Genomic DNA, 15,095 nt, shown 5'->3' on the forward strand with positions numbered 1-15,095 from the left:
CTAACAACAACAAAAGAAAGTTATCTAATGCATGTTTTAAAATACCTCCTATTTTACAGAATGCACTCAATACAAAATTCTAGAGCTAAATTCTTTGTTTTCATTATGTCTGTCAAGTTGCCAAATAATGCCAACCAAAATTTAGTGAGCTTCATACCCCTGGTCAGCTCTTCTAAACTCAAGGCTATAGCTTTCTTCATGGAATCTATCCATCTCATATTTGGTTTTCCCCTTTTTCTTCTGCATTCAATTAAATCCCAGACCACATAAAATCTCGATGCAAGATTGTTCACAGAAACCATTAATCCACACCAACTTACTTTGGTGGGTTATTTTACTTGAACCATTTCAGGTAAGGTCTGGGTTCTGCCTGATGATTACAAATATGTGCACATGCATGCACACACACACACACACAATATTGTCCCTTTCACTGGAGAGATACATTTATATGTCATACCTTGAGTATTTTGTACATGATCTCATAAACAGAAAACGTTCTTTCAGCTCGAGTCCAGTCCCATGTTGTAACCTTGGTGAAAGTGCACAAAATATAATTGCATTGATTCAGCACCCAAGTAGATATTTTGAAAAGTAATGGCATATTTTGATATACAATATAGGCAGACATTTCACAATTACTTCTGAAACAGTCTCATACTTTTATAGATCAAGTGGCTCTTTCCCAAGCATTTCTGTACACCTGATGATCAACCTTGCAACTATTGTTATTTTTATGCTACTAGCATAAAGTGGCATCAGTGGAAGAGGATATTTTGCAGAGCAACTTCAATAAAAAGGCCTCTATCCAATTTTTAAAAAATCTGTATTCTCATTGCAGGAAAAGCTGATCATGTTAGGAACCAAACACATCATGATGGCTTTTGTGGTTAGGGCAGAGCCTCCAAGCCAGAATGCCCAATCAGTAGTGGACAGTGTTCCATTTAGAAAAGGCAACTCTTGTATTATGTTTAGCAAATCCTCATCCCATTGCAGCCTCTTTACCCCATTCAGATGGATTCTTTGACACTCACAAAAGTTAAGAGGGTCTATTGGTGGAAAAGAGGGTGGGCAAGTCACCTTCTGCCCATCCCCCTTCATCAGTAGAAGAAAAAAAAAATCTAATGCTTGTCTTATATCTCATTCTTTAGTTGTTCAAATGGAATCAGAATGGCACACTGCATTTAAAAAAAATCAATCAAACATTTTTGTTTGGAAAAAAATCCTCTTTGAGAAAGCACTAGTATTTTTTTTCATGTTTATAGCAATTAAAAACTCAAAAACTGTAGCAAAAGTTTTCTGGCTTGCTAGTTTCTTCAAGCATAGCTGGGAAACAGCCAAACATTTCTAAGTATTCCAAGAAATCTCAATATTGCAAATGGACAGGGTCAGATCCTTTCTTCCCATAACTGTTTTATGGTGGTAAGCCATTATTTTGCATTGTTGCCTTTCCTAGTATACAACTGAATGTAATGCCTAGGATTACCATAAAATGTGTGTATTATGCCATAAAAAGCATATACATTTTAATGGGAAAACACTATATCGCAATGATACTTACTGGAGGTGCTATAAATTTATAAAGCGAAGAACCCCTTAGTGCTAGAAACTTTGGTGTATACATTCGGTCCTGAAGAGAATCTTGTTCCCGTTCTTCTGTCCAGCCCATGTAGACTATCTGGCAGAAAAACCAACAGTTTTGACAAGTTCTGCACACCAGCCTCATAAATAGAAGATATACACTGGAGATTCATTATGAAATTGTATCATATTCTAATAGTCCATTCATACAATTGCCAACTGAAAATTCCATGGATAATCAGACCTTGTGAATGTCCTCAACAGTGCATGTGTGCGACCCATACAAAGCTATGGCACAGCATATATGGCTTCCTTGTGGTTCATCATATACAGAATTCCCTAATTATAAGGCCTAATTATAGCTATTTGTTAATTAACTAGGTTTGCAACTAATAAAATCAAATAAAAACATGAGCAACATGATCAGCTTGAAATAAATGTTCATTTTTCCCTAAAAGGAAAGAACATTTTTCTTTACTATGAAATATTCAGTGAAAAGGGCATTGAAACAAATACACAAACAAGCAACATGTTTCTCATGTCATGCAAACCTTAGGTGTTAGCACTATTACAAGAAGATGCTGTTATGTTTTGAGAGAGATTTACCAGTTTTTCCAGTGTAATTCTTAAAGCTGCCAATTCATAATACCCTATTATGGGCTCAACCCAGCCTCTTGTGGGCATGGCTATCTCCTAGTGAGGAATAAAACTGAGACCTTGATTTCAGCATGGAATGTATGGTTTAACATTTTTTGTTTGCTTCTGATTCTTTTTGGAAGGGAAGGGAAGGGAAGGGAAGGGAAGGGAAGGGAAGGGAAGGGAAGGGAAGGGAAGGGAAGGGAATTTCACTACATCTGGACCTCCCATACACTGGCAATAGAGCACCTGAAGAATAGAGTGTCTTGTTTTAGTAATGCCTCTGATTAAGACCTAATGTGATGTGCACCTATAGTTCTCCCCTCATCTTGATCTTACTTAGCACTAGCATAAGTGATGGAGCAGAACTATGTTATCTGTAGAAAATCCATCTCCTATACCATCCTATTTGATCCTCTGGCTTAGAATATATAGGTTTAGGATTAGGGTTGTATTATCCTACTGGGTAATAGAAAGTCAGAATTTTTCCTTTTATAAAATGCTGTTTGCATATGGTCCCAGTCTGCAGGTCCCATGGGGAGTGCAAACCTTGCTTTAATGTATAACTACATCCCCCCCCCCCCCAGCAAGTGTTCTGGAAGCATGATTGTGTGTGTGCGTGTGTACGTGCACTCCCCATGCACCTTGTTTTAAAGTGAAAAATAAGGCTATTTTGCCACTACTGAATTAGTGGCAACTTAGGAGTGGCTACTTCCCCAATCCCTGAAGTTTTGAACTGACTTATCTCTGCTGTACACCCTGCTTCATGGCCACCTTGAATGAACTGGCTATCAGTTCAATGAAACTTCACACTCCATACTGAGGGAACATCATTGGAGGAAGTTCAGAACTCCACCGCCACATCCATATTGCCCCCAACACATGGAATGAGACAGATGATGGCCCTGAGGTAGCTTTGTGGCTAGGGGGAAGGGCAGTGGTGGTGATATTGCACTGACCACTTCACTATGGGAAGATTTTCAGCTAATGAAAGCTTTGCTGGAATGGGCTTGACTAACATTGTACTGTGTTCACTTATCTCTTTCACAGAGGAGTAGGATTGAAGAACAGATGAGGATAATCTACACAGAAGAAACTGAGACCAGAACTTCTTGTTTGTTTGTTTCTAGACCATCTAGTTTCCTACTGAAACTGCTGCCTCTCCTGCTGAAATACTTGCCTATTGCTAGTACAGGGTGATTTTCATAATGGCTCATGTTTGGGCCTTTGAGAGTCTGAGATCCCATAAATAAAATAACCAGACATGACTGAAAATTGGAGTTATTTAATTTGTTAATAAGATGTGTTATTCATTTGGCATATTTTCTCCCTTAAAAGACTTGATATAATTTCATAAAGCTTGCATGCTGTCATTCATCAAACAAGATAAAACTATTTGCTCCATATAGACACACTGATGTTTGATACTGGACTTTACTTCAGTACTAAAGCAGCCATGGAATTGAAAAGCAATTATTCTTTAAGATATTGTTCCCTTGTCTCTCTATATCATGAGCGGGGATTCAATTGATTTTATTCATTTATTAAAGATTTATTAACATAAAGAGTCCATGTTTGCTTCAAACTGCAAATTATTGATGCAAAAAACATAGTGGTGCAATTCCATGCATATTTTGGCTGAAAGAGTCCTAAAACTCCCAACATTCCTTGGTCAGTCAAGCTGGTGAAGAACAAAATGAGCAGCCATCTCTGAGAACATCTTTTGATCCAGGGAGCAGGGCAAACGACACTACAGAGTTACTTCCATTGCTGTTCCTGCCGCTGTTTGTCTTGTGGCAGCTTAGGACAAAATTTCCACCTTGGCAATTGGTCTGCCCAACTACCTGAAAGCCAAAGTACTATTAAAGGAAATACAAGTCTAATGAACACCTCACAGGATGCTGCATAAGAAGTAATCTCTTAATTGAAAAATCTGTGCTATTCAGTGAAAAGGGAAGCTGCAACTTCTTGTCTATACCTTCGAAGTACTCCATGGTCTTGATCACTTGCCCTGTACAGTCTGGGCTCTGGGTCATATTGCAAAAGACATGTGTGCAATTACTTAAATATTAAATACATTTCATTTTACATCTTTGCATCTCTCTTTCGTTGTGCTTTAATTCTTTAATTAGGGATATGCTGATATTGGGAAGTCCTGCTCATCTGAGCTTGACCAACTGATTGACCACTGCAGATTTGATGAGAAGTAGTTTTTTAAATTTGATTTTCATGTATTGCAATCTTTAAGATGTGCTGCAGTTAGGGAAATTTGCACAAATCTTGCTATTTGCACATTTTGTGTAAATTTATGTAATCTGTGGTTATCGTGCTATTTTTCATGTCTTGGGGCACATGTAGCTGTTGTGTGATTTATACAAACTGCTTGAAGACCACATGCTTTTCAGGTACAAATTTGCATTAATAGGATAAAAAGATTGGGTGTGGGGGGGTCGGGGAGAGAGAGGGGGGGAGGACAACACCTGTCTTAGAGATGGAGGTCCATAAATTGGCATCTCTTGTACTACAGTGAATCAGTGTTAGGAAAGGGCTGAATCATAATAATCCATTGCATTTTCACCTTTCCACTTTGGAATCATCACATATCCCTAATCACACCAGTCATTCAGCTGGGTTTTGCAAGGCACATGATATCCTTGCTTTCAGCAACTATCCTTTGTCTCACTACTACTGGACACTTTGCAACTGTCTTCTGAATTCTTTCCAATTCGCCAACATCTTTCAGTTGAAGTACTTTCTTGTTCAAAGTAATTATGGCAATGATGTTTTTAACACATTATTTTTTCATTGACAAATGAATTGAGAGAAAGAAATAGAAAACACCAAAGCAGTGATTACAATATGGTTGTTCATGACAAAGACTGCAATCTTATACATACTTACTGAGTGGGACCTACATATAAGCAAGCATTTACAGGACATCAGTGGGACTTAATCATGCATAGCCTGGGATAGATTGATGCATAATGATACACTGGAAGTGATATTGCTCCAGTTCCTTGAATGCTCATAAGGATCCCCAACCAGTATTACTTAACACTTGTGTTAAAGGAACTGCACTGTCTGGCTATTAATTACCAAGACAGGTTGAAGATAGATAATGCAGTTTTTGGACAAATCACTGGGAATGTCTAACTTTTCTCAGTTGGTCTGGTCCCTTAACCTGATTCCAGATTAATTGCACCAGTGATTTTAATTTGCTTCTCAGAATTCCACCTGAATTTGAAACTGTTTCTCAGTGACTGGTTTATCTCTGGCATTTCAGTCATGAATTCCAATTCTCCCTCTTCTTCCACTTAGCAAAAAGACAATCTGAGTCAGCAACTTTTGAAGAAGGAGTGGATCCAAAGCCTACAAAATATTCTGTACATATAAAAGTTGTTCCTCTGGGACAGACTGCTACCAACAAATGCTACCTTGCTTCATTATTTAAATTTATTTCATGAGTCTTAGGATTTTACAGGGTATATTAAGGAAACATAATATCATTTGCACTAGCAACTAATTCACTCTTTTAATTTCACCTTTGTGACAAAATAAAAACACTCCCAGTAAAGACAGTTTGTCAAACAGTTTACTGTGGAAGTAAATTGTTTTTTTTACCTTAAAGTAAAATTATTTTTACCTTAAAGTACAATTAATTAAGGAAGTCATACTTTATTGAGTACAATCTGCAAGCTGATGGCAAAATTGCCATGGCTTTCAATGCATCTTGATTCTTCAAGTGAAATGCCCATAATGGTATTCCTTGGCCAAGAGTGACAAAGTGGGATAATAACTTGCCAGAAATACACCTGAACACTTATCAAGTTCAAAGTTGACCAGTTACCAAATCATTATATCTCATCATGGTTTCTGGAACAAGTTAAACTTCAGAACCAGATAAACTGTTGAGAAAACTAACATGAACCAAGCAATTTGTATTCTTTTGGAGTTTGATGATTCTCCCTTTAAAATGTGGCAGAATACTTATATAAGCAGCTATGCAGTAAAATATATTAGATCTGGAGCAAAAAAGGTTTCTCTTTTTGTTTGTACTGCTTTGTAACATTTAAAAGAATATTATGATTCCACTAGAAAGCATAAAATTGGTCAGCTGGTTATGACAGTGCTGTGTGTTTGACCAACACTGACATTCTTAATACATAGTAGCAACCATAGCAATTGATATATTTCTAGTATGATGCCCACCAGTATTTTCACTGTCTATTGAATCACTGCTATTTCCCATTTCCATGCCATAAGATTTGTTTGCATAGTAGCTTATGCACATCCCTTTATAATTCCATTAGGCCATTAGATTTATCACTGGAATAAGCACATTTGTGCTTCCTTCATCAGAAAGGTGCAGTTGCTGAAGGACCTAGAAACATTTGTTGGCAGGCTCAACAGAGCTGTTCTCCACAAATTCATTGCTATGAGAGTTTCCTTCACATTTGGAGTAAGGACTTACTATGAATCATGGTGTCATACACCACTGCTTATTTTCCCCTGAAAAGCCGCACTAAATACTCTATGTTATTAAAACATGCACACCTTGCTGTGAAAGACAAATTGCTCTAGGACTGCATGGAAGATATAATAGACTTGGATTAACTTAGTGTTGGTGCAGTGGGGGATAAAAACATGCTTTTGATAAGGCTTCTGGATTTTTGAATTCCTGTGGAAATATCTTTCAGCCATGGCTAATATCTGGGCAGCTAAATGGCAACCCCAAACAGCAAGTTACTAATGTATACTCAGGCACCTCAAAGTAGCCAAGGATCAAGGGAGATTTATTTAAATATCTCCCCTTATCTCCTTGTCTCTAAGAAGTCATGTTGTTGCTATGATTTAGGCTCTTTGGGCATTCTTGGATCTTGATTTCTTGCTGCCCTGCCAACACTCTGACTTCAAAAGCTATTCCATAAACCAACTCAATTTATGACCCTAGATATCACCTTCAACTGTTTCTTCAGCAGTAACTGTAGACCTGCTCCTAGATTATCAAACTAAAGCAAAGCAAAGAACAACAGCTGCAGGAATATATTTGGTTCCTGATGCATTTTAGACTGTCTGCTTACAAAGATTAATTATTGTTGCTTTCACAGCTTCCAAATAATGCTTAGAACTCCTAATTTCAGATTGCTTATAACTTGAAGCAAATCTGAATGAAAAGCATTTGAGTATTCTATGTATGCTGTCTTGAGTTCCATGATAGGTAAAAGGTAGGACATAACCTTGGGAAGGAGGGAGGGAGGGATAGAGAATCTGCCTTATAGACAATAAGATCATAAGAGTGTTGCAGTTGTATTAATAATGAAAATAAAAACCCAATCCATTGATTATGCATCTTCTTTTACAACACTTCAAATATTTCATTGTTGAACTTGTATAAAACAAAAGAAAACAAAACCTCTAAGAACACAAACATCACAATTAATCAAACTTGATAATGCATTGCTGTAAGAGAAAACTGCCAACATAATAATACTGTCCAGTATATCAGTTTATCTTTTTTAAAGAGAAATCAATGCCTGTAATTGAAGAGACATAATAATCAAGAAATGCAATTACATTTTAAAACTTTGAAATAACATGCATGCATACACACACACACATACTATGCGTAGAAATTAAAATACCCAATTTTCACATTTCATTCCTTCATATAATTGCCATGTGAGCCCAAGAAATGCTGACTTTTCCAAAGACACCTAGAATTGTGGAGAAAAGCTCTGCTGAGGCTGTCTACAAATGTTTCAGGCCCTTGAGCAAACTGCATTATCTTTAAGAAAGAACAAATGTGATCATTCCAGTGATAAATCTAACAGCCTAATGAATTTTAAAGAGTGGTGCCCAAGTTACTAGGCAGATGACTTATATGGCATGAAATGGGAAGTATCAAAGATTCAAAAGACAATGAAACTATTGGCTTGTATCAAACTCCATCTGAGCTGTTGAAATTGTTTTCTGAAATCAACCTTTGGGCCTGTGATTATATGCATTATTTATTTTTTTTTAAACTTCCTGCTTTCCTTTGTAACATAAATGCAAAGTTGCTTACCCTCCCCCTCAAAAAATACATTATTGGGTTATTATGTTCAGAGAGCATCAGAAATCATAGAAACATAGAAAACAGAGTGAGTCAGAAGGTGCCTCCTGAGCCATCCAGTCTGACCTCCGGCACCAGCCGGCTCCGCTCACGACATGCCCACCATGTGGACGTCCAGCCTATCCTTGAACACCCGCACCGATGGGCCCTCAACCATCTCCCAGGGAAGCCCATTCCACATCCTCGGGAGGGCTAAATCAAGGGCTAACTATGGGCTGTTGTTTAAGCATGACTGTTGCTGAAACATGAGAAGTTATGTTATCTGGATCCTGCTGCTCTAAAAAAAAAACAAAACAAAAACAAACTATGAACGATCTACAGTTCGCAAACCATCAACAAGCCATGGGTTCTCTTCCTGAATTGTTCATCTCCATCAAAGGATTGGCTGTTGCCCATATTCTGCAAGTGAAGCCACGCCCAGCATCACAGATAATGAAATTGCAATAATAGTACACCCATAGAATATAATCTGCAAGTAAGCTAGAAGTTACCCCTGAATTATTATAAAAACAGTATTGGGAATTCCAGGACATAATAGAAGAAATAGAATGAGAAAAAGTGAATACAGTGTGTGAGAGGCAGGCATTACAACGAAGGAAAGAAAAAACAACCAACAACCCTTTGTTACATTTGGAATGACTTGCTCTTGACTTTAAGAAACTCACCATGATGCTTACTTTGAGTTTCAGAACACTCGCTTTAGAGGCAGCATTTGAAAACTTTACAAAAAGCTATTTCTTCAAGATCACAAGTGACTTATAAAAGCTCACTTATATCAAGACAGACCATTGTTCTGTGTTGTTTAGTATTGTCTGCACTGACTGGAAGCAGTTTTCTAGGATTTTAGACACATCTTATTTCTATTACTCTCTCTAGAGTCCTCCACTACATCCTTAAAGAAGTCATGTTGTGCTCTTCTGTATTTAGGAAGATGGGGCTAGTTTCTGGACCACCTCTACCAGACAGGTATCAGCCTAGCAGAATAGAGACAGCACAAATTTAAGCATCCCCCGCCCCCCAAAACACAAACAAACATAAGTTATGCTGAATTCTTTCCAGCTTTTTGAAAAGTTAGGTACATTTTTGGCAACTTCAGGCAGTTAATTTTCCCTAATATTTTTCTTCCTGAAAAGTACAGAATTGACCCTTTCAAAACTGTGTTTCATGATTTCAGACAGATGATGTGAAAGACAGATGAGTCTAGCATTCACGGAATGTAAAGTAACTAGTGTTAGTATTTAAGGATAGAAGATGAATGGAATGGTAGCTCTTGACTTTGAAAGAAAAGCTAGCTGTTTCAAGATCGTTTGCAGCTTCACCCCTGTCTGTCTTAACCTCCCTTTAGGGAAGCATTGAAGGAGTTGCGTATGTATGCATATAAAACAATATGACTTTCAGGTTCTCAGAGTCTTTCATCCACACACCGCACACAAAATGCAATATATTATCACAGTGTAACAAAGGACCCTACTTAACTGAGTAAGTTAAAGTGCTTAAACAGAAAGCTGATTTTGACTGGAGTGTAGCAAAACAACACTAACATGACGAAAGCTTTGAGAGAAGGAAATGGCCACCTAAAACAAATGGCCCTGATAAGATAGGCGCAGAACTTCTGCCCCAACTCTCCTATTCTTCCAAAATGTATAGAGAGGAGTTGTGGTGTAAAGTAAGGCAATGGCTTGGCAACACAGGGGAATTCAGGATGGAAGTACTCTGGGAGACAATTTGGCTTGACACACGTAACAAGTCGGTACCCTTTCCCATTCCACACAAACACATACATGCACACAAGCCTATATATGAACAGCTGGACTGGCAGTTGATTCTTTCTTCCTCCAGTGGTGGAACAGCATGCTCCCCTGCTCCTGAGAGCATCTGGCTAGTTGATGGAGTGTAGGGCTTGCTGATGGCATGCATGCTATCAGCACCTTCCTGCTCTATCCCAGCCCTGACGTGAGGATCTAGTGGTAGATCTCTGGTTGGCTTGTAGGCCAACAATGGTTTCTGGCTCCCAGTTATTAGGCAATATTGATACCCTCCACTACATTAGGCTGTTGAAATGAAGAATGCTATGGAGAGTGTGTGGGCAGGAGTGTTTTTCACTTTTTGGTAAGAATAGAAAACTGTGAGTTCATTACTAATGCTGAAAACAAAGTTACTCAGCTGAAAAGGTACTCAGGCACCATATTTCTTTTGCTAAGTATATGTCTTTGCACCTGTCATCATTTGATGGATCTTGGGAATCTTGAAAAATGGAAGCCTTATGTAAGAGAAGTTCAGTAGCAATTTGCTCACAATATTTGCAGCTCTATTTTAAGCACACTTATTGAAAAGTGAGGGCAGACTCAACTTATTATTAGTATTAACTATTTATTTAATGTGTTGGGACACAATTTTATGCATGTTTATATAGAAAAAGGCTTGCAACTGACTATTTTCTTCTGTCTAAACAGATGTAAGATTGCACCTTTAGTCACATTTCTCTTAAAAGAAAAACACAAGGAGTCATACAACAAAATGATTATACTCTACAAAACATAAAATAGTGAAATAGAAACAATTTTCACTCAAACAAATAAACATAAAAGCCAGTGTGGTATAGTGCTTAAAAGCTTGGGTATGAGACTCAGATAATCTGGATTCTAGTACCCGTTCAGCCATAGAGCCAAACTGGGTGATTTTGGGCCAGTCACAAACTCTCAGCCCAACCTACCTCACAGGATTGCTTTTGTAAAGATAAGATTGAGAGGAGGAAGAAAATTATGTAAGCTGCTTTGAGTTCCTCAAAGGAAAAAATGGAATATAAATATAATTAATAAAATAATCATGTGATTATAACTTCTGATGACTGTGTCATGCCTGCAAAACCCTGTACTATATAAATTGGGAATGGAAGAACAATTAGCACAGGAGGAAGCTGGAGGAACTATTGTCAGTGGAACACATGTAAGCTCACTTGCTTTGGGGATATGGTTCAGCACCATGGATAGATCCTTAAAAGCTCAAGTGAAAATCTGGAGTGGATCCACTAGCCACCAGTTTCCAAAGAGCACAGTGTATGCTCCAAGCTGAAACCTCTCCTTTCCCTATCGTCCCCAGTACTTTCTTTCTACCAGTGTTTTTTCCTCCCAATTCCCTGACCCATTCAAATGCTATTCCATTCATGTTTTGTGCTCATCCTTTGCCCATGAAATAAGGGGAAACCTGAAAAGAACAGAATCATAAGGTTACTCAGAAAGGTGCATAAACAAAAACAAAAATGGCAGGCAGCCAAAATGATCACAATTCCTAGGAGAAAGGCTAGATTTATTGGGATTGTTTAATTTAGATTAAATTAAAAAGATAAGTAAGGCCTAGGGGGCATGATTAAAGTCTATAATATTATGAATGAAGAAAGTATGAAAAGATGCATTTCAACTGGAGCTATCTGATGGAGCTTGGTAGGAGATTCAGAATACGCAAAACTAAGCACTAATTCATGCAGCATATGACTAAGGTGTGGAATTGACTGCTACGGGATGCTTCAATAGCCACTAACTTTCATGACTTTAAAAAGGGGTTAGACAAATTCATGCTGCCACTACAATGGCTACCTGCAAGTCCCAAGAACAAAGGCAATATTTATCCCAGAAACAGTTGCTGGGTAGCAGCAATGGTAGAGGACTATTGCCTTCCTCTCCTGCTTGTGGGGTTCCCAGAAGCATGTCATTGACCACTAAAAAAATAGTATGAGCTTTGGGCTGGTCCTACAATACACTTCCTATGTTCATTGGAGCCTATTCTCAATATGCAAGATTGCAGCCAAAATCCTCAATGAACTCAAAAACATGAGGTTTATCAACACAATAACTTTGTGATCAACATCAGGAGGGATAATCACCAGCAATTCAAGGCCCTCTAGTAATACTGAAAGCTGATTACACTTAGGATCACAACCCAAAACAGACTCCAACAAATATTCATTAAGATCCCCAATGGACAATAGACACAAACCAGCTGAGGTTAAATACCATTGTTTACCACTAACAAAAACCTTAACTTCAAAAGGATCATAATAACATGCATCTGTTCCTTCTTCCCTAAACTGACTCCAACTGAGTCCAATCTTACACATGGTCAGACAGAAGTAAATCAGAACAAGTTCAACAGAATTAACTTTCACATCACTTGTGCTTGCTGCAGAGCTTTTCAATAGTAGCCCTTGAAAAAATTGACCAGTCATTCATTCCAAAGCAGTGAGTGAGCTGCTATCTCCCCCATCCCTAGTTCTTCCAATTGCTTGAGTCAGCTGTTTTGGTATTCTGCAGATATCCTTCAGCTCCCAAGAGTCCAGCCAACATAACCAATGGTAAGGAATTATGGAAGTTGTAGTCCAAGACATCTAGAGGCCAACAGTTTGGGGAAGGCTGGTCCAGATCAAAAGCAATGGCTAATACAGCATGCAGGTAAAGAGGCTATTAATTGCAGCTAGCCTGCCAAAGCAAAGGGCACTATTTTTGTTCAAAAGAGTGGGCACAGCAACTGCAATAACCACAACAACCTGGCAGCTATGAAACTGACAAAACCTCTTATCAGCACTCCAGTTTCACAGACTGGGAATCCTCTGAAGGCAGAGGGACGGCAGCTGACTGCATCCCTTCCTTAGTCAGCTTAGGGAAACATGAGTCTCCAATTCTTTAAAAACAAGACAGACAGATAAGTAAAAAAGCAAACAAATAAAAACAGGCCATGTAGGCATTCCAGAGCAAACCCACATATTAATGGTTCAGATTTTTAAAATCCCTGAAATAAGATCTTACAAAAAGCTCTTGAGACATACAAGTTAGTGAGGTATTTTCATGCAAGAATAAAGGAAGCTTTTTCCAACCATCAGATCATGGAAGCACATTACTATCCATTGTGCCTCACACATTTCCAAAACACCAGCTGCAAGAATGGCAAAAAGCAAGTGCATCAGTGCTGCTGTGCAACCTCTAAAGGGAGTCCACTGGGAGAGGAAAAGATTTGGAAGGTTGGAAATTCAGCAGCATGCTCCTGTCTGGTATCTATACCTGGAGACAGAAATTATTTTAATAAAAGCCCATAAGGGTGTAGAACATTTTGCAATCCTTGCTTCAGTCATCTTTGATCGCAATTATTTCTGTTCTTTAGCTAGATGTATATCCTAGTTCCATTGCTAGATGTAAATCCAATCTTGGCAGGCTGGAAATATGGAATAAAGCCTGCAGAATTAGGAGCCGCAATGACTATAACATCTATAAGCTAGATGAAGCTATAAATGGATGTGCTCCATATTTCACAAACTGATCAATAACAAAGACTTTAAACTGCATTGATTTGGAGCTCTGATAGTTTCTCTTTCCCTGAGCCCCCATAATAAACAACATGACTGTTGTGTTAGGATATATATTTGGAGGCTCAGAGCACTAGGCTGAACGGATTCATTATTACCTGACAGGTCTTCAATACTCTAATATAACGAGAAAATAGAATAATACCATATCCCCTGCAAATTATATCAAGAATCTGAAAATTATTTTTGCTCACTAACAGATGCTGAAAGCTTGACCATCCTGCAATAAAATAAGTATCAAATTCAGTATTGTTGATTTTCTAACCTGGTGTCAAGATTAGAAAAAGCACCAGTAGAAGGGGGCATATATAGCATGCTTTACAAAACAGGAGATTTCAAAGGACACTATTTACATGGCAGTTTATCCTGGCCAAATGGCACCTGGACTAATGTTCTCCCTTGGTATGTTTAAACTTTTCCTCTTAAAGGAATAAAGAAGAACCCAAAATGTGGTTTCACACATTAGTGCATTGCCCATGAACACTCCAGCATGACTGGTAATTATGTGTTCCTGACCTATCCAAGATACTATTATTGTTCCTGTACTCGGGGATTGCTCTTATGACAACAGTCTGGCATATTTGGCCGATTGTCACTGTCATTATACTGGGCAATGCCCAATCGGACAGTTCAGCAAGCAGCTCCTCCTGCCAATTCTGTTGTGCACACAAGAGACACCACTTGCATGGCAATTTCATGCTTCCTATAAGAAGCCCCGGCATTAGTGGAAACACTCATTCCTGGGACAGGACAGGTAATGGGAATTTCCTTATTTTAGTGCCATTTATCTGTCTCATTCCAGAAATGGACATTCTGTGGTTTTTCCCAGTTGATCCCAGAATACTAAATCTCAATTGAAAAGTGGTGGGTTTTGCTTGCAAAACAGAATGAATGGAGATATGATGGAATTGAAAGGGATGAAGTGTCCCATTAGATGCTGCCCATTATAAAGTTTGGAGTACTGAATATGCTAGAAGTCCTGCTAAAAGTTACAAACAATGGAACTGACAATACATTAAATGCCAGATCATCAGTGTCAACTCAGCAGCCTATCCAGTGAACATCCTTATATGATCTAAGTTTGGAGAGTCTGTGTGAACTTTAGTGGTAGTGAATCAAAATAAAAATATCAAACATGGGTTGGCTGAACTTCTGTCTTCTTAGCTAGGTACATATAGAGCAATGAGAACCTCTACAGTCTACAAAATACTTTGGGGATTAAGATACCACTGCACAGCAATAAATACCATCTGACAAAGTATCTGGAAGGCATCTGGAAGATAACAGTAAAGTATGTTTTTCATTCATTATTTCTGTAAACCATAAGTATTCTTTGAAAAGTGAGATTTTGCTACTTAGAATATCTGCTTACTAGGTTCACATTGATCCTTGTGGTTGCACATGATTCCCTAA

At 38.2% G+C, this 15,095-nt stretch overlaps 1 protein-coding gene across 1 annotated transcript in view; it reads right to left on the reverse strand.

The window, feature by feature from the left end:
* SNTG1 (syntrophin gamma 1) overlaps positions 1 to 15,095 on the reverse strand; it is a 247,526-nt gene that overhangs the window by 54,983 nt on the left and 177,448 nt on the right. The window contains exons 14-15 of the mRNA XM_044424428.1: positions 1,562 to 1,678; positions 461 to 532 (exon numbers count right to left, since the gene is read on the reverse strand). Coding sequence (XP_044280363.1) covers positions 461 to 532; positions 1,562 to 1,678 — 189 coding nt within the window. The remainder of the gene's footprint in view (positions 1 to 460; positions 533 to 1,561; positions 1,679 to 15,095) is intronic.

This window comes from Varanus komodoensis, unplaced genomic scaffold (assembly GCF_004798865.1).
Source record: "Varanus komodoensis strain SLA01 unplaced genomic scaffold, ASM479886v1 scaffold14_1, whole genome shotgun sequence".
Classification (NCBI taxonomy): domain Eukaryota; kingdom Metazoa; phylum Chordata; class Lepidosauria; order Squamata; family Varanidae; genus Varanus; species Varanus komodoensis.